Below are 20,852 nucleotides of genomic sequence, written 5' to 3'. Positions count from 1 at the left end.
ACAACAAAACTGTATGACAGAGATATGATTATTATTCCCATTTTACAGATGAGAAAGATGAGGCACACAGAGGTTAAATAACTTTATAAAAGTCACTGAGCCAGGATTTGCACTTATTAATCCAGTTCTAAAACCTGCACGTAAACCACTCTCCTACTCAATTATTCTCTCAAAGGTATGATGGCTGGAACATGTGGGAGAAGGAAAGATATTTGTGAACCATGAAAAGTCTGAAATTATTTTAAAATGTAATTATAACAACTACTACAATATGGATAAAATTTTTTTATACCAGTGCCTGATGGAACTCTACTTTGCTTACAATGATCTGAACATCAGCATAATGGGATAATTAGAACCATATTAACATCAGGTACTTACTATTCAGCGGCTGATACAATAACTTGCATGACTATTATCTTTATGATTATTGCTATCATTATCATCATTATTTATTGAGAGCTTATCAGATCCCAGGAACCATGTTTAGTACTCTACCTAAGTGATCTCATTTAAATTTCAGGCAATCTTATGGGTGGTTATAATCATTTCCATTTTATAGATGAGAAAACTAAGGCTCAGAGATGCTAAAGTCGTAGAATTAGAAATGATAAAGCTAGAATTTTAACTTGTCTGCCTTTAAAGCTTACTTTCTTAACCACTTCACTATGTCCAAAAGTCTAATACTATTAATACTTCTAGTCTCACCACCACCAAATACCACTTATCGAGTGTCATCTATGTGCCAGGAAGCCTATATCAGGCTAGTTCTATGTCACTATGTCTGTGGCTCACGGGCCAAATCCAACCAATTGCCTGTTTTTGTAAATAAAATTGTATTGTCAGAGGTAGTTTTACTCTGGTGTATGACTTGAGGGAAAGAATACGGTAATAAAGTTAATTAGTTCTGGCATCTGTAACCAAAGCCATAAAAAAATAAGTATAGTCTATGGCTGCTTTTGTACTAAAAGGCAGAGTTGAGTACTTGCAACAGAGATCTTATGGCTTGCAAAGCCAAACAAATTTACTATCTGGACCTTTACAGAAAAATTTACTGACCCCCGCCTTAAACCATCTTTCAATGTATATATTATTATTCCCATTTTAAGATGAACATATGAGAATTCAGAGAAATTAGACAACTTGCCCTCCCAAACATTAAAGAGTAAGAACCCAGTGAAAAATGCAGGTCTAGAGGACTCCAAAACCTTTTCTTTTTCTTCTCTCAAAACTTACAACAGCAACAATTTTTATAATTACCAGTTGCAAGAGATTTCCCTAACAACACGTGGTTAACAGTATAGTTTTAAATATTGATGCTGGTATTAAAGACTTAGACATTTTCCATTTTCAGAAAAATATTAAATTTATCTTACCTTCTGATAATTTACTGTACCTAATTCCTTGAGGATGGATGCTTAAGGGCTTATCTGCCTTATTTTTAAAGTGAACTTTTATGATGTCTCCGACTTCAGCATATAAAGTAGGCCCAAGAAGTCCTGTGAAAACAAATATTTAAACTATGTCTGTATTCAGGGTCACCAAAGGCAGAGTTGCTAAGCAAGAAAAACAAACAGATGATACCAAGAGTGATTGCTACCATTCCTCCTGGTCCTGAGGCTGACTCGCTTATCTTCAATCTAGAAGGTTTTAGCAGCTCATTAACTCAACATTACATGTACACAGATCACAACAGAATGGTAGAAACACTTGTCCTGGACCCAAAAGAAGTCAACAGAGTAGGAGAAATAGTTCTGACCAAGTCCTGCCCACTTTGACCCACTGTCATTTCTTAGAGATTTTGACCCACTGTCATTCCTTAGAGATAACTGTCTTTGCTTAAGAAAGATGTTCATTTCAATTACAGAGGGTGATGCGAGAGAGTAGTTACTTTAGATTTCTCTGACATGGGTGTGCTCAGAGACCTAGATGAATTGAGGAACCAAATCACACAGCTCTCTGGCTCTGAGGCAGGAGTGGGCTTGATGTATCTAAGGAACAGTGAGAAAAACAGTATGGGAAGAAAGAAGAGATGAAGTAGATGGTAGGTGTGCAGAACAAAGGAGGGCCCTATGGGCTATGGTAAGAACTTGAATTTTCTTCTAAGTGAAATGGGACATCACTGGAGCATTTTTTTTTTTTTTTTTTTTTTTTTTTTTTTTGAGATGGAGTCTCGCTCTGTCTCTTAGGCTGGAGTGCAGTGGTGCAGTCTCGGGACCCACTGCAACCTCCGCCTCCTGGGTTCAAGCAGTTCTCCTACCTCAACCTCCCAAGTAGCTGGGATTACAGGCATGCACCACCCACCCAGCTAATTTTTATATTTTTAGTAGAGATGACTTTTCACCATGTTGGCCAGGCTGGTCTCAAACTCCTGACCTCAGGTGATACACCTGCCTCAGCCTCCCAAAGTGCTGGGATTACAGGCGTGAGCCACCATGCCTCGTCCAAGTGAAATGGAGCATTTCTAAGTAAATGAAAAACCACTTTGTACAGCAGAGACATAGTATAACGTGTATTAAAAGTTCATCCTAAAACAAAAAGTTCATCATAGCTGCTGTGTAGAGAATAGTCTGTAGGGACAAGAATGGAAGCAGAGAGATTAGGCAGTATAGGAAAGAGACTGCAGTGTACTGGGCCAGCACATGTAGCAGGACGTGATGAGTAGTGGTTGGATTCTGGACATTTTTGTAGGTAGGGCAAACAAGACTTGCTGATGGATTGCATGTGGCTTGTCAGAGACAGAAGTCTAGGATGACCTCAAGGTGTTTTATCAGAACATCTGAATAAATGATGTTATTAGTTACTGCAATGGGAGAACACAGCAGGGACAGGAGGTTATGGGTGCAGAAATCAAGAATGAGGTTTTACTTTCTACATGCCTGGCACTGTGTTAGAAAGTTTCTGGCTACCTGGATCAAATACAGTCCCTGTACTGAAGGAACTCACAAGCTAGTTTGGAGATAGATGTATGATAGGAGTGACTGCTGAGATATGGGCAAAATACTACAGAAGAAGAGAGGATGAAGCACAAATTCTGTCTGGGGAGTTAGCGAAAAAGTTGATGGCTGAGTCAGAATTTGAGGAATTATATATAGTCAGCCCTCCATGACCATGGTTCATATTCATGGTTACACATCCATGGAGTCAACCAATTTTGGATCAAAAATATTCAAAAAGCAACAATAAAAAATAACACAACAATAAAAACAATACAAATAAAACTATAACATAATAGCAATTTACATAGTATTTACATTGCATTCAGTATTATAACTAATTTAGAGATGATTTAAAGTATATAAGAGGAGGTGCATAGGTTATTGCAAATACTATGACATTTTATATAAGGGACTTGAGCATCTGCAAATTTTGGTATCTGTGAGTAGTCCTGGAAGCAACACCCTGTGGATACCAAGTGATGATTGTACTAGAATTTCCGAAGTGTAGTCCTTGGAGTCTCCGCATCAGAATCACCTAGGGTCTTAATAAGAGGCAGATTTCCAAATATCACCTCAGCCTCAATGAATCTGAGCTCTGGAGGTGAAACTTGGGAATCTGGACTTTAACATGTGCTCCTTGGTGATCTTGATGTCTTTGAAATCTTGAGAATCTATGACCAAAAGCCCCATTCCAGACAAGTGACAGAAATCAACTACTGTCATTTCTGAGCCATCCACAAGTGTCATGGGATTGGCTTCTCGCCATTAGGCATCCTAGAAGCAGGAGAAGGAAGTCACAGCACTCATGGAGTTCAGCCAGCATTTGTTTGCAGTGGTGATGATAATTATAATAGGGCTTTCCTGTACTGTTTCCCTTAATACATTCAAGCACTGTAAGTCCCTACATTAATCCTCACACGTTTTTAAGGTAGATATTAAGATCCTCATTTTATAGATGAGGAAACTGAGCCTTGGAGAGTTTAAATATCTTGCCTGATATCACACAGCATCATGATTTAAAGTTTAATATGTCTGTCTCTAGATCGTGACTTTTAAGCTACTTCTTTTTAGTACACCTCCACCTTGTATTCATTCGTTTATTCATTCCTTTATTTATTCAATGAATGTCAAGTGCCTATATTATCCTAGGCATCAGAATTGCAATGGTGCATAAAAGAGTAAAATAGATACACTCACTCCCTGTCTTCACAGAGTTTATAAAAGTTGAACATTTTCAACTTTTATAACATTATTATAGTTCTATAACTTTATAAGTTTTTATAGTAGGAAAGACAGATTTTAAACAAACGATCACAAAACATTCAATTTAAACCTACGGTAAATATTATGACAGAAAAGGATGGAAGACTCTGAAGAGTATTTGACAGTGGAATCTAGTCCAATTGGAGGTGAGTTGGGGAATTCTTTCCTGAGGAATTAATCCTTTAACTGAGGTCCAAAGGCAGAGAGGCAAAGGGATGGCCAAAGACATTCTAAAAAGTGAGAGTAGCGTGCACAAAGGCCCTGAGGTGCCAGAAAATGTGGCCTTTTTAGAGAACTGACAGTTAGCCAGTGGGGAGGTGGAGCTTAGTATGTGAAAGGAAGGGGCAGAAGGTGAAGCCGAAGGCATCCTCAGAGTCCCATCATGCAGGGCTTTGTAAGCCTCGTAGAGTTTTCTCTTTAACCTAAGAGTATCTGGAAGCCATTAAAGAGTTTTCATCAGGAGTGCAACATGGACCAGATTTTGGTTTTAAAATCTCTGGCTGCATTTGTGGAGGATGATCTGGGAGGAAACCGAGTGGAGAACAATTGAGAGAACAGATAGAAGACTCCAGGAGAGATGGTGGTGACTGAGATTATGATGAGATGATGAGGAGAGAATATATTAGTGATCTATTTCAGAGATAAAATAGTTGGAACTTGAAGATGGATTGGATATGGGGTAGAGAATGAAGGAAATCAGTTGCCTTGGATGGCTGATGAGGTTCTGGTTTGGAGAGCTGGGTGGAGGAGGGTGCCATTCTCTGAGAGGGAGGACACTGTGGGAGGGCTTTGTTTGGTGGGTGTAGTAGGCAGAATAATGTGCCCCTGCTGAGATGTCCACGTCCTAATCTCTGGGACCTGGAAATATGCTACTTTATATGGCAAAAGAGACTGTGTATCTATGATTAAGAATCTTGAGATGAGACTTTCCTGGGCTGTCCAGGAGGATCCCATGTAATCACAAAAGTCCTTATCAGAGGGATGCAGGAGAATCTGAGTTAGGAAGAGCTTGGAAGATGCTACTCAGCTGGTTTTGAAGATGGAGGAAGGGGCCATGAGTTCATGAGTGTAGGCAGCTTCCAGTAACTGGAAAAGACAAGGAAACAATTCTCCCCTAGAGCCTCCAGAAGGAATGCAGCTCTGCCAACACCTTGATTTTAGCCCAATAAAACCCATTTTGGACTTCTGGTCTGCAAAAATATAATCATAAAAGAATAAATTTGTGTTGTTTTAGCCACTAAGTTTGCAGTAACTGGTTACAGAAGCAATGGTAAACTCTGATCTCTGGGACAGAGGTCCTATCTTTCCCTACCCCTGTCTTGCCACCCACGGTTGTCCTATTCCTTTCCTTGAACTCCTAGTCCTGGAGTTTATTCTGATCTTGTGCCTGAAGCTTTTTGTTTGTTTTTATGTTGGCTTTACACAGGACTGTGGAGGTCACAAAGTTCAGTCCTTATTTTAGTTAACAAAGCCTGGGAGGTAGGAATCGGGGGACAAAGATGACTTGCCCAAGGTCAGTCAGTGATCTGGTAGCATTGCTGGGATCAGAACTCAGATCTCTGGACTCCTGAGCCAAAGCTCTCCCTATTCCTTCCATGGGGCAGGCTCAGGCCCCCATCTTTATAGAATAGTCCAGATGTCTACACCTCTTTTGACTCCTGACATGTCGGACTCCACTGACTGGCCCCTCTCTTCCAGCTGCTACCCTCTGTCTTGGCTCCTGATGGAAGTTTCCACTGACTATTCCCACCTACCCCAGCTGCCAATGAGCCCAACAGGGTGCTGACTATGCTGCCAATTGTGTGCCGCATTTAGTTGCCATGGTTCTCTTGCTTGGTTGATTTGTTTGTTGGCATCACATGCCTGCAAATACCAGATGTCCAGAGAAAGTCTCCTAAGTTATTTAACCTAATAAGACCTATTACTTCAGTGGACAGTTTGGAGTATTTATTCAACCTCCCCTCCTGCTTCTTCAGAATTAAGGCAAAACAAAAGGATGTTTTCATAAATGCATACCAAATACTTTCAAGCATGTAGGAAAACACATGGCTAAATGGTTTTCGAGCTGCTCTTTAGCTCCTCCATCAGCCAGATGGCCTAAAACCTTTCTCACCCTCTCCTTAGTGCCCAAAGCTGGATTGGGGAAAGGAGTGGCCTACTTCAGGGCTTGGGGAAGCCAGCACAGCATGTACCCAATTTAGTGCAGTTGTGGAACTGGAAAGGACTGCAGAAGGTCAGCTAATCCAATCCCCTGCTCTTAGGTGAACAATGCATTACATAACACAAGGTAGTGATTGTTGCAATTATTTCAAAACTCCTTCAGGGACAAACATTTTATAATTTGTCCCTGAAAAATATGCAGACTCAAAACTAGCCAATTTAATTAATTATTTATTTATTTAGAGATGAAGTCTTATTTTGTCACCCAGGCTGGAGTGCAGTGGTGTGATCATAATTCACTGCAGCCTCAAACTCCTGGGCTCAAGTGATGCTCTTGTCCTAAATGACCCTTTTGCCTTAGCCTCCCCAGTAGCTGAAATGACAGGTATGTACCACCATGCCTGGCTAGTTAAAAAAAAAAAATATATATATATATATTTTTTTAAATAGAGGGTCTCACTACATTGCCCAGGCTGGCCTAAAACTCCTGGCCTCAAGCAATCCTTCCACCTTGGCCTCCCAAAGTGCTGGGATTACAGTCGTGAGCCACTATGCCCAGCCAAAACTAGCCATTTTAAAGCCCAAGACAGAATTCCTAAAAATGACCCCAGCTGTACTCCCTCACCTGCCCAAATGTCCACATTTGGCAGACCTCCAATCCTACAGCCCAGCCCCCTGCAATTACAAGAACTAACAACAACAATAGTTCATGCTGCAGGAGTGAGGCTCATGACTTTTTCAGGGCTCAGCTAGAATCATACCCAGCAGATGAGTGGAGCAGGACATAGGGGAAATGTATAAATAACACAGGACTAGTCTGGGGAATGGGAGAGGCCACATTAATGGCAGTGTTCAAATCCAGATCTTCTCAGTCAAAATAAAAGGCTTTTGATTTGCCTCCTTGTATCAACTACTATAGAGATACAAAGGTGAATAAGATACCACTCCTGCACTTCAGAAGTTCATAGTTAAGCAACTTTGGACATTCAGGAAGAGATTACATTAAAATGGACATCGAAACCCCTTTGTTCACATGAAACAAATATATTCTGAGATACACAGGGGTTGACAGAAAGGTGCAAAGGCCTTACACATAAATTGGAGACTGTTCTCACCAACTGTCAAAGTCTACCTCTAACAAGGTTAAATCAGGAAATCACTACAAAACTTAATCATCTGGAAGGACTTTGATTACAGTACCCTTTTCTTCAAAAACTATCCATGCCTTTTTATTGTTTAAAAGTCTTCAGCCTGGAATTAGTCCTTTCCATCTCTTATGGCATTTAGCACAATGTCTCACACAGCAAAGGGATTAAAATTTGCTTAGCTTGGCAAAAACCACAAAAGGTACACCTTCAAATACCAGCCCAATTCCTCTTTTCCTGGCCCTAATGAGTATGTTTCCCACCTTATATTCCCTTCATCTACCTACAGTTTAATTTAATTAAATAGTTCTTAAATATCTATTGTACATGCTAAGCTTGGAGCTGGAGCTATGAAAATAAATAGACTCTGTGATATAGGACAGGACATCCTTCAACTTCCTGCTCACAACTACAAACTTAATTTTATTTGCAACGTTATCCTCTGCTTTCCTGGCCCCCCATGAAGGTGGTAGCCATTCTACCTAAGGCCAAGCCAGCCCAAGGTTTGAATCCTAACGCTTCCTGCTTCTTCTAAGTCTCCATTAATCATTCTCTCTCAGATGTTTTATCCCCTCATTTTCTATTGGAAAGGACTTCATGGCATTTCTATAGAGTCTTCCCTTAAATATTTAAGTCTCTGTATTCCTTTTTATAAAATTCTCAAATATCCTTAAGCTCCTCAGTCCACCCCAGAACTACCCTGTCTCTCCTCCCATCTGGAACCAAGTTTCAGGGAAGAGTTATCTATAAGATCCTTCTGCTTCAGTTTCCTCGCCTTCCATTCACTCCTCAACACCCTGCCATCTGGTCTTGCCCCACTATTCCATAACAAAAGGACCATATTTTGGCCCTATTATTAATAGCATTCGACCCTTTGCCTCCAGGATAACACATTCTCTAGATTTCTTCTCCCCTCCCTGAACAGTCTTTCTCAAGCTCCTTGGTAAACTTTTCTTTCTTGGCTCATCCCTTGGACTTTGCTGCTACTTTGAGCTCTGTCTGCAGGCTTCTCTTCTCATCACATCCTCCCTGGGTGAGTTCACACCCTCTAAATTCTTCATTTGCCATCTTTGTTCTGATGTCTCCCAAATGTTGACAGCTAGCTCAGATCTCTCTTTTGAGGGCCAAACTTCTACACCCATCTGCTCACTTAACATCTCTAGTTAGATATTCTATACACACCTCAGACTCCAAATCTATACTTATCACCTTCTCTCACAAACTATCTCCTTTTCTTAAATTTTCTTTCTCACTGAATGGCACTGTATCCATTCTGCTGTTCAAACCAGAAACCTTGAAGTCCATAACAATTCCCTTTTCTTCCTCATTATCTGCATCTAGTGAGTCACCAAGTTTAATCAATTTTAGCTCCTAAATATCTTTGGACTCCATCTCATTTTCTCCATCTCAGCTTCTCTGCTATCTGGATTGATACAACAGTCCCATGACTACTTTCTCTGGCTCTGGACTGGTCTTTCTCCAATCTATTCTCTATAATTGGACAAAATAATCATTCTAAAGGACAAATATTTCCCCTGCTGAAATCCTTTTAGGGACTCCCTATTCCTCTCAATATAAAGCCTAGAACAGATCTCTGATCCCCATCTAGTTGCATCTCTTATTAATTCCTTCCCTGAAGTTTGTGCTCCAACTGTGCTGATCCAGTTATGGTTCCACAAATATACCATACTCTCACCTCCAAACTTTTAAACATTCTGTGCCTTGGTTTAAAATGCATCTACCAGCCAACCCCTTGCCTCCCCACTTGGCTTTCCGAGATCCTACTCTTTTTTCAGCTATCAGTCTAGAAATAGAAATACTTTCCTGACCACCGGACTGAAGATAGGTCTCCTATGTCCTACTACAGAATACTCATCATAGTTCTTCCTTATCACTCTACTGTCATTGCTTGTCTATCCATAGGTTATCCACAGTAGCTGATTGGCTCCTGGAAATCAAGGTCCATGTCTTATTCACTTTATCCCAGAGCCTGGAATGTAGTAGGTTCTCAATATACTTTTTTTTTTTTTTTTTGAGATGGAGTTTTGCTCTGTCACCCAGGTTGGAGTGAAGTGATGCGATGTCAGCTCACTGCAGCCTCCACCTCCTGGGTTCAAGTGATTCTCATGTCTCAGCCTCCTGAGTAGCTGGGGCTACAGGCATGCACCACCATGCACAACTAATTTTTGTATTTTCAGTAGAGACGGGGTTTCACCATGTGGGCCAGGCTGGTCTGGAACTCCTGACCTCAAGTGATCCATCTGCCTTGGCCTCCCAAAGTGCATGAGCCACCACGCCTGGCCACAATACACAATTATTTAAAAATAAAAGAATATTTAAATGCAGATTTGTTTAAAATTAAATAAATATATAAATGAACACATATGAAGAATAAAGGAGTGGAGAAATATAGATATATAGATATCCATAATACTATGATATATATGATCTAAGTTATGATTAATAATAGCCGCAATAATAACAATAATGTAGCTAACTTCTACTGAGTGCCTATTATGTGTCAGCATCATTATAAATATTTTGTACTTATTAACTCAATTGATCCTCTTAATATCTTTAGAAGGTAGGGATTAATTCAAGGTACTGGGGGTGTATAGAAGAGGGAAGATTTAATTCTGCTGGTATTGAGGGGGTGTCAATGTAGCTTCAGAGGGAAAGTGGCTTCTGGGTAGGTCGTAGTGAAAGCCTTGGTTTTGGGTGAGATTGGAACCCTGGGGAAGAATATCTGGTGGGGATACTGGGCAGGAGTGGTAAGAGAAGTCTGAGAAAACCTAGGGGAAGTGGCACTAGAAAAAACAGGTAAAGAGAGAGCTTCAGAATGGAAGAGTGTTAAATGTCCTAGGAATGTCTAGTAGTAAAAGAACATAGGCTCTGGCACCTCAAGTCCTAGGTGCCCTTTTGTGAGAGTAATTTTAGTAGACTCATTCATACTAAAGCAGATTAGGGAAGGAATATAGGCGAAGAAATGTAGAGAATGATACAGAGTTCTCATACAGAAAACTGGTAGTGAATGAAAGGAGAGAAAAAGAAAAGGCAGGCAGGGTCAAGGGGAGATTTTTTTTTTTCTTTTTCTAGATAGGAGTTAACTGGACATGGTTTGATTTGGTTTTGGTTTGGTTGTTGATTTTTAACTGAAAGGAAGACTCCCATTGACTAAATATTGAAGATTAAAGGAGATCAGAAGAGGCAGGACAGACTAGGATGATTCTGGGAAAGACAGCAGGTCTTCATCTGATTGGGGAAAGAGACAGGTGAATTACTGACAAGGGGATTCAACTGGAGGAAGTTCTCCCTTGATGGTCTCTATCATCCCTGTGGAATATGGTATCATAGTTAAGATATTAGAACCCTGTTCAACCCAGTCTTCTTGATAAAGGAAGAGATGAGGAAAAAAGAAGAGATTTTCTTTAAAAATTATGGCTATTGTATATATCACATTGAATAAACAGGAGAATAGACGGGAAAGAAATGCAAAAGAGTCAGCCATACATAGTTCCTTTGAATGAATCTAGGGAGCCAAATGGAAGCAAAATATCATTCTGCGAAGGTACATCTATGTTCATTAAACTAGACCATAACCTGCATGAACCCAGGATATGAGACTGTGTTGTCCACTATTGCATCCACAATGCCTATTTCAATGCCCAGCCCATACCAGGTACTCAATAACAGTTTTTTAGACGAATGAATAAAAATTCAAACACTTAGAAGTTTTATTTAGCTATTTTAATCAAGGTTAAAAACAGAGCCAGCTTCATGGGTATGTGACCTGGGCAGTTTCACAGGGCCCCATGCCCTGAAGGGCCCCTGGCTTGGTTTAATGCTTTGCAGTCACTGTGAAATTTTCAATAATATGAACAAGGGGACCCACATTTTCATTTTGCACCAGGCCACACATATTATGTAGCCAGTACTTCTTAAAAAAAAAACACCACATATTTCTATAAATTTTCAGTAAATGGATATTTTAGATGCATATGAATGCCAAATTACCCATAGAAATTTATCTTTAAAATTAAAAAAGTATATTTCAGGCTTACCTGAAATGGTAGATTGTGGTTTTTCTTTCTTAAAATATGGTTCATACTCTCTGTAGACAATTTTCTTAAAGGAAGTTGCAGAAAGATTCAAACTGCAAATAAAATACAAAAACTAATTTGAAATGCATATTCAACATCTATTTCTCACATTACAAAAAAAGTAGATCTCTCATATCTTCAGACTTCTAGTAGAATACCAGTATCTTTATTGTATTTCAGAAGCCCACAGTTTTATAAATATGATCAATAAGTAAAGTTAATGAAATAATTATTGGTCTCTTCAAAAATATCCTGTTATGATAACTATTTGTTTACAAGTTAATCTACCCTAATATCATTCCTCACAATCAATTTTCTAAAAAGAACCCAATATCACAGCAGAAACCCAAACTGTAGGTTTAGATTTTCTATGATTAAAATATGACCAAATACTTTATGAATAAATATATGAGCTGTTTTTCAACTGATCAATCAAATATAGTTTTAATCTACTGGGGAACATTGTGAAAAAGTATTGATTTGGTGGAATTTATTTCTAGTTGAGAGGTGAGAGATGGCTAATGGGGTAAAAGCCCTGGGATTCATATTGGAAACAAACAAATGAAAAAACTGTTTTAGAAAGAGTCAATAACTTGTCCAAGAGACACAGTTCATAAGTGGCAGAACTAAGATTAAAAAATATGAAACCACTGCATTCATGATTTTAAATAAAGTTAGAGAGAGGACAGACAACAGGGAGAGTTGTGAGTGGTGGGTTACTTTCCTGTTTTTGCTGTTGTTGTTATTGTTCTGTACCTCTAAAGGCAAATCATTCTTATCCTTGTCTTAAACTCAAAGATGAGAGTAAAAGGAAAGAGAATTTGGAGAAAATACCCCACAAATGTCTAAATCAGTTGATCAGAGTGGCTTTGTTTTGCTTCCTAATGTGGGGACAGTGGCCCAGCCATAATCAAGACATAACAGCACCCACATATGCCATGACTTCTATACAGCGTGGTGGCTAGGGTGCAGGCTGTGAATTCAGTATCTCTGGACTTGAAGCCTACATCTACCTCTTATTGTTTTACTTTGAAAAGTTTACTTAATCAATTTGTGCCTCAGTTTCTACAACTATGAGATTAATACTGAAATCTCCTTCACAGAATTTTTGTATAATTTTAAATAAATTGATATGTGCAAAAGGCATAGAGCTGGCACACTAGAAATACTCAATCCATGTTAGCTAGTAATATTATTTTGTAAATGTAATAAGAGTTAGTCTTTACCCTTCAGGTTTTCACAGAAAGCAAAAACAAATCTGTAGTTACAGTAATGCTCACAAATTTTAATATGTGGAATACAGGAACTGTGTTAATATGTGGGGGCAGAATTAAAGGAGGCATGTAAGTACTTTTAGAATAGCTAGATAGAGAAGGTAGTGGATTCTCCATCACTGGCAGCATTCAAGTAGAAATTAGACAACTACTTGGTAAGGTCATTGGTGCTGAGGGCAAGGGGAAAAGTAGAAGGCTAAAGCATGGAAGTTGAATATGAATTAAATGACCTCTTAGCGTTCTTATAACTTAAGAATTCTAGGATTCTATATACTAATGTCCCTAATGTGGAAGTCCATTTTCATTTATTTATTTTTAGTACAATTGAAAAGTTATTGTCCTCCCCTGCCCCAAATCTTTAATACAGAAATGTAGATGATGGTGTAAAATCTTTACTAAAAAAAATCAGTCTCTTACGTGGAGTAATTTCAACAGAGAGATGTTTTCTAACATGTTTTACTATGTATGCTGTGTATTCATACTGAGGTATGTCTATTTTGATCTGAACAATTTCTATTGGAAAATAATCTATCTGATTAAAAAGTTACAGATGATATGAATTCAAACAATGTGTATGATGAGTTTTTCATTTATAAGGATTGTTTAAAGATGATTTGTTCATAATCAAAAATTATATAAAGCTAGAACCCTAGAATGAAAATGTATGTGTATCTTTTCTTCAATATCTCTTTGTATACATGTGATTGACTAAACAAGTTTTATAAGGAAATTTTTGAAAGTGTTCTCCTTAGACTTGGAGCAAGAATAATAGATACAATTTTACCTTTAAAAGGCATTGTCCTGCTAATGTTATATGAAATAAGTAGATAGATTTCTGCTTTGTGCTAAAATACACTTTGCCAAAAGATGGAGTTGTCTATGTTGATATTCACCTAGTGAGTATCATAGCTCTAGGGGCAGGACAAGTTAGAACAAGTTCTTAGTTTAAGCAGCCACATATATGGATTAGATTTTTCATAAGAAAATGCTAGAGAGAAATGATATGATTTAGGGTTAAACAATATGACAGTTTGTCTGGGTTGTGTTTCTATGGTTTTGACTCAACAATTGCTACCAGAGGAACGAATCTCCAGAACTTTGGAAACTTACCCACAGGGTGAGGGGACAGAATGACCAGTCATGGTTCCCTGTGTACTCACCATGTGAATCAGACCTTTGCCCTATCTGGTTCTGCCTCCAGTATTTTGCTTGTTATTTTCAATGCTAACTACAGACAAGAGAAAAAACTCCCAAGTGTAAACCCAGCATGCTACAAGAAAGCCAACAACTAAGTCTGCATTCTACTCATGAGCAGGCAAGATTAGTGTTAGAAGGACTATTATTTTCCTTGGGGTTTTAGCTTACGGCAGTTCCTGAAGGGTGTGGGTGTGACCTAGATTATCACTTTGAAGTACGATATTTAAAATGATTATTTTTGAGAAGGAGGGATCTCTTCTTATTATAAGACCAAGATGGTATGTAATACCCTCCAAAATCACCCAGTTACAATGAGAGTTTTAAAAAGGTTAATATTATACACTAAAAGATCTCAAAATATTACATTATTTTTTGGCAGATTACTTTGGTTTTGTAATTGTAAAAGAGGAACACATCTTTCATAATGAAGTGTGATGTAAGGAAAAAAAGTGAGTCACACTAGCAGGTTTACCATTTAAAAAATAACTAACTGGAAATATTGAATAGACTCTATGATTTAGTTAATTTCTGAGAAGTCTTATTTTTAACATTTCAATTAGAAAAAATAGTTTGCAACTCAAGGATAGTATTTTATATGAATTAAACCTCCTCTCAGTTACATACGCCTTTAAATAGCCAGGGTAAACCATATCCCAGGACATGATGAACAGAGAGAAAAAAAATGAAGAGTCACATTCAATAGGATAAATAAGTCAAATATGAAGCAGAAAAAAGGTGAAAGTACAAAAACATACAAGAACTGATCATATTTTGAAAGTCATTTATAAGGCAGCATAAAATTATATGACAAAAAGCACAAGGTGTTCATTTTTAGTTTTAGAAGACGAAGCTATGCAGACAATGGAATAAATAATATGTAACTAGGAGTCTCATAAAAATACTATACAACTAAAATTCTAGAACAGGAGTTTGCAGAAAGGGCTAATGAGGGAGCAAGTGCCTGGTGCCTTTGAATTAACCAATATATAAGCCAACACAAACATACTAACAAAACTGTACTGAAAATAAACTTGAAAAGAAAGCAACATCTAACCAATCAAATGGCATGCTTTCTATACCCTCGGAATGATAAACTACATTGTTGGAGGCAAAATTAGCATTTGCCCAGTTTATTTAATTCAGTATACTCTCCTATTAGTTATATTTACTTACCTGAAGTTAAAAAAAAAAAAAAAAAAGCCATGACATTGCAAAGGGAATGTTCTCTAAAAGAAATAGATTTTCCTCTCTAGAGAAGCCCACCCGAACGCCACACCTGAGTTACCTTGAGTTTGTGGGCTCAGGTCGGTAGCTCCAACTGATGCCCTGAGCAGCCACGTAGAACTGCCTTAGCTGTGCCGCTTCTGTCCCTTGGCTCCCCCAGCCTACCCAGCTGGTGCCCAAGACCACCAGGACCCAGAGGCGTGGGCAGCCTGGGAACATGCTTCTTTTCCTGCTCCCGCTGGCTGCCACCACCCCAGGACCTGGGCAGCGCTTGCCGAGCTGCTGACTAATCCCACTCCGGGCTGTCCCAGCTGCAATGAGCTCTGGAGGCTGTGGGTGGCAGCGTCCTCCTCCCCTACAGTTCTTGCAAATGGCAGCAGCAGCCTCTGGCTCTCCCTCCCTCCGCTTTTTCTGGGGCTTTTCCTGGCAGGGGTTTGGTGAGATCACAGCTCCCAGTGACCAGAGGTATTAGGCAGAGCAACCAAACTAGTGACTGTTTTACTGCAGGTGAAGAAGGGGCAGAGATCAGAGGCTCTAGCAGGCGAGACAATGCCCAGGGATTCATGAGCTGGACAAAGCTCTATCCCTCCATTTCCACCCGCCAACACCACGGAAGCAGTCGTCCGTTGCCGCTGACCTGAGGCCTGCCTGGGTCCAAGCTCACACTTGGAGAACCTTCTGTGCAGTGCAGTGGCACCCAACCACCTTAAGCAGATGGCTCCCCTTTTGATCTGAGGAAAAGAGTATTGTGCCCTGTTACTGGGCACTGAAACACTATTTTCAAGTGGTGAAGAAGCAGAGAACAAACACATGGACAAGGCCTACTGCTCTGAATCGCCTTCCTGGCCTCTATCAAGGCACAGTTCTGCCTTGATAAGGGCCTGTCGTCAGCTAAGCTGCAGCATAGCAGCGGGCTTGAAGAGCCTGGCTGAAAAAAATCAGCTGTCCAGATTTCAGTTTCACTTACTAGCTGTGTTGTCTTGGGCAAGTTACTGTACCTCTCTGTTCAGTTTTGACATCTGTGAAATAAGTATGACAATAATAGTTTTTCCTGATAGGGTATGTTGGGAGGATAAAATGCTACTGTAAACTATAGTTCCAGCACTTAACACACAGCGGCTAGGCGCAGTGGCTCACACCTGTAATCCCAGTACTTTGGGAGGCCGAGGCGGGTGAATCACCTGAGGTCAGGAGTTCAAGACCAGCTTGGCCAACATGGTGAAACCCTGTCTCTACTAAAAATATAAAAAATTAGCAGGGCGTTGTGGTGGACACCTGTAATCCCACCTACTCGAGAGATTGAGGCAAGAGAATTGCTTGAACCTGGAAGGTAGAGGTTGCAGTGAGCTGATATCGTGCCATTTTACTCCAGCCTGGGCAACAAGAGCAAAACTCCATGAAAAAACAAAGAAAGAGAAAGAAAGAAAGAAAAGGAAAGAAAGAAAAGAGAGAAAGAAAGAAAGAAAGAAAGAAAGAAAAAGATAGAAAGAAATTAAGAAAGAAAGAGAGAAAGAAAAAAAAAGAAGGAATCACAAATTTATTACTATGATCATATTTTCCTGTCTCCAGGACCCCTTGTATTCTTGTTTTTCTTGAAGGATGTGACTGTTTCACACCACCTTAAATCTTACTTTGCTATTGATAGAGAATCTGAGAATTATATTGTCTGAGGCATCATAATGACTTGTCCTGGGTTCCCTGTATCTGCATGGCTCCAAGTTTCTGTCTTATGCTTTATGCATTCAGTACATTAAATAAATTGTAATCTGGCACCTCACATGAGGTCTCTGTTAATGATATCAGGCTTATCGACAGCCTCTTCCTCCCTCCCCACTCCCCCCAATATTCTGTCTTTTCTCCCGTGCCGATATCATTGCACCAACTTAGAATGCCCATTTTCTTCCTCTTTGCTGGGCCTCTCTTTACAGTCCAGAGTTCTGCCTATCTCCCAGATTCTGGGCTCAAATTGACTTTTCCATTTTATGAACTATTACAACACTATTCAAATTATATAATCATGTTAATTACCTTTTGTTATTCCATGCAGGTATCTATTGTCTCCCTAACTGAACAGTTGCTTACACTTCTTTATCTACAATATATCAGTGTCTCCCAAAGTTGGCAGACCATCAGAATTCCCAGGGGAACTTTTACAAAATGTAGATTCTGACTGAGGAAACGGGGTTGAGACCAAAGTCCTAGAACACCTAGCCTATTGACTGACATTTAAATAAGCAGTCAGAGATGCTACTGGCAGTGTATCAGAGAAACGTTTTGAAAGCACTGTGTCCCTAAATCCCAAGGTTACTACCAAAATTGTTGCAACATTATTGTAACCTTTGAGTAGGCTGCTTTTTTATTTGCATGTTTGCTTATGTATATACAGTGTACGTGACATATTTATTGCATTACATTTTACAGAGACAAGATGACGGCTATAATTTTTGGCTCTCTATTTTTTTTAACATCAGTTCCAGATAAACACTATATAACTTTCAATGACCTATTTATTAAACATGGGATTTAAAGAACATGTAAAACACATTTGTCCTTCCCTATAAAACATTAAGGTGATGAAGAATTTTTCCATTTCTCTGATTTTCTCTTGCAGTGTAGGGTGTGTGATACATATTTGCTGACTGACTGAATGGTCGAGGTATAAATAGGACAACCATAATTGTGTGTTATTACACTGATGGTAAACAATATGATGTATACAGACCTTACTGAACAAACCATAAAATAGAGGAACATGGCATTTGGGGAAAATTCTTTTAATTATACATTTGAATATTGGTCTTTGGGTCATTTGAGGGACAGTGACTGGTGGCAGGAAGGTCCACAGTGGCATGTGGCCTTCTAGCTTGATTCTTGGCCTTCTGCAGCCGCTGGTGCCATCCAGAGGACTCTCTGGAAGCCTCAGAGCAGAGGTCCAAGAGACCTCATCAACAGCAACCACTGGAGACTCCAGAAAATGCTACAGGAATTTCTTCCAATTAGAGATGCCACCTGCTTTCCAACAAAGTGGAGAAAACCTTCTTCAATCAAAAAATAAAGAGGTATTTTTATTTCTCCACAGTCTGGTCTTCTTGTGAGTCAGATGCTCCAGTCTCTTTGGTTCACTGGTATTTCAAATAAGAGGTGAGTCAAAGCACAGAGACTACTGCAGAAACATTTGCTCCTGGCTTCTGTGGCTTGTGTTACAGGAAGAGAAGAGGTGGGACAGGAAGGGGTGGTAGGTTGAGAATTTGAGATTGTACCACAATCCCAAAGTCAGGAAACAGGCTTGGTCCAGAGCTGGTCCTAGAGGCTGGTCCAGAGCTAATCTAAGGTAATTCCATGTCTTTGATTCACGGGTGTTTATGGAAAACTGCAGCAAATGCATTATAGTTAAGTCCAGTGTAGCAGGAAACTTGATGTTCACAACAGGATCATATGGAGGCTGAATGAGGTGACCAGGAAAAGGACAGGTCTCTGGAAATCAGACCAAAGAAATTTAAATAATTATCATTTCCTTAAAGAAATAAAAGAAAGAAAAAAATTGCTTATCATATCTACACCCTGAGGCTCAGCATAATCTTTTCTTTCTAGATTTCAAATATTCTGCCATTCAGGCTTTTTGTAGGACACTCAACTACCCACTGAACTTTTTGGGAGAGGGATAGCATCAGATTATTTTTGTTTTTCCAGCAGGTAGCATTGGGAATTGACTCCATAACAGTTCGTAAACATTTTTCAGCAGTCCTGACTTCTGTTTTGCAGGCAAGGTCACATCATCACCACTTAGCAGTCAATAATGGAAATGTTACACATCCTGAAATAAGTTATGTCTTGCTAGGACATTTCTGTCCTGGAGGAAATGAAAATCCTTATGTGAACTCTTTTGTAACTCCATTGTCATACCTGTGTCCTACTGCCAATACAATTTCCTTCATGCTTGAAAATTTAATACATACTTAAAATTTAATACATGATTATGTAAAGAAAAGTTAAGCTTTATAGTCTTCCATTTTTCCCTATTGTTCTATTTCCTTCAAAAATATCTTTATAGGGACTTTACCTTAAGGACTCGGGTCAAATGCAGCATTTGTAAAAACTCCATATGTTCCTAGGTGGCTAAAGAACAGAAACACAAGGATGGCAACCATATACTGCTTAGTTCTCGACAACACAGTCCAACACATAGTATTTCCAGAAACCACAAATTACCATCCACCCTTGGAATTCTGCTTTAGAAAGGAAAGAAAAATAAATGCCGAAGAAATATTCGATATCCCACTTAACAGCTCTGGGTAATTTGCGTTGCATTTTGCACCCACACTAAGTTATTGTTGATGCTTTATGTACTGAATACCTGTTATACCCTCTAAGTTGCTGCAACCTCTTCTAGGTGAGAAGAAGTAGTTACAAAATTCTTGGCATTAACACTTGATAACTAACAATAGTTTTCAAAGGGGGCAATATGCCCCCTAGGGGTGTTTTTTGATTTTTATAACCATCAAGAGTTCTACTGATATTGAATGCGTATGGGGCAAGGGTGCCAGATGTCTATGACAATAGAGTTCATATAAGGATTTCCATGTCCTCCAGGATGGAAATGTCTTTAAAAGATATCCAGCACCCCTGCCTCCTGCCCACTCAATGTCAGTAGAACTCTTGTTCATTACAAAAATCAAAAAATACCCTTGGGGGCATACTGTCCCTTTTTGAAAACTATTGCTAGATTATAAATAGCAGGGGGTACAGTATGGATGCAAAAGAATTGTCTAACACCCCACATAACTTTGGAATATCTGCTCAATATTCATACAGGTTAAAAATCTCTGAGACTGGAACTCAAGCACTTTACATGTAAATATTAAGCATTTTTTGCATCTTTAAAAAGTGCAATTGCCATATGAATCAAAGGACAATTATCACAGGTTTTAGGACTCTTTACGGGAGTTGTTCACCATTTTGAAAAATTAGATTGGCGTCAGCCACAGCTCTAATGCTCTTTGAGTCACTAATACAACATTCCGCCATCAGTCCACCTGCGTGGCTGTTGCTTTCCTAGTGATTCTGTGGGAGGTGCACGCTTCTGATGACCTCATTGCATCTGTTGGCACAGTGCCTAAGTTTTTGCATCTTGTTTTTATTATAAATTACTTTTCGTTTTATTTCTACTTTATATTTTAATTAGAATATTTGTTATCTGTGTATTTTACTTCAGAGTAGAAAAGAAGACATTGCAAAAGACATTGTAAAAAGGAGGCAGGCATTGCATGTAATCATTCTGACATATTACAGTGAATTATAAAGTTAAGGTAGCAAAATTTACTCAATCATAAAACATTTCTAACTTACCTGTGAGGATTCAAGGGGCATTTCCCATCATCTAAAATCAGCAAGAAGACAAGAATGAATGATTTAAAAAAAAAAAAAAAAAACAAGATGAAAGGGAGGGTCATTAAGGATAGAAATTATTGGGGAAAACCAGTAGACTGATTTTCAGTTGGGCTCATTATAAGGGGAATATTGGGAACAGTCTCTCCCTGAAATGTAGGAAGT

The 20,852-nt window shown here is 39.1% G+C and overlaps 2 protein-coding genes across 3 annotated transcripts in view; both read right to left on the bottom strand.

Moving 5' to 3' along the window:
* F5 (coagulation factor V) overlaps window positions 1-15,807 on the bottom strand; it is a 72,399-nt gene extending 56,592 nt beyond the window's left edge. The window contains exons 1-3 of the mRNA XM_024239435.2: window positions 15,364-15,807; window positions 11,569-11,660; window positions 1,377-1,499 (exon numbers count right to left, since the gene is read on the bottom strand). Coding sequence (XP_024095203.2) covers window positions 1,377-1,499; window positions 11,569-11,660; window positions 15,364-15,521 — 373 coding nt within the window. The 5' untranslated portion in view covers window positions 15,522-15,807. The remainder of the gene's footprint in view (window positions 1-1,376; window positions 1,500-11,568; window positions 11,661-15,363) is intronic.
* A 2,253-nt stretch (window positions 15,808-18,060) lies between these two features.
* Window positions 18,061-20,852, bottom strand: part of SELP (selectin P) — a 42,589-nt gene continuing 39,797 nt past the window's right edge. For both annotated transcript variants that reach the window (XM_054525710.1, XM_063726584.1), the window contains 3 exons: window positions 20,649-20,679; window positions 19,363-19,418; window positions 18,061-18,776 (listed from right to left, as the gene is read on the bottom strand). In XM_054525710.1, the coding sequence (XP_054381685.1) occupies window positions 19,364-19,418; window positions 20,649-20,679 (86 nt within the window). In that variant the 3' untranslated portion in view covers window positions 18,061-18,776; window position 19,363. The remainder of the gene's footprint in view (window positions 18,777-19,362; window positions 19,419-20,648; window positions 20,680-20,852) is intronic.

Source organism: Pongo abelii, chromosome 1 (genome assembly GCF_028885655.2).
Source record: "Pongo abelii isolate AG06213 chromosome 1, NHGRI_mPonAbe1-v2.0_pri, whole genome shotgun sequence".
NCBI lineage: Eukaryota > Metazoa > Chordata > Mammalia > Primates > Hominidae > Pongo > Pongo abelii.
Note: the sequence above shows the minus strand (reverse complement) of the source record. Positions and strands in the feature narration are given on the sequence as shown.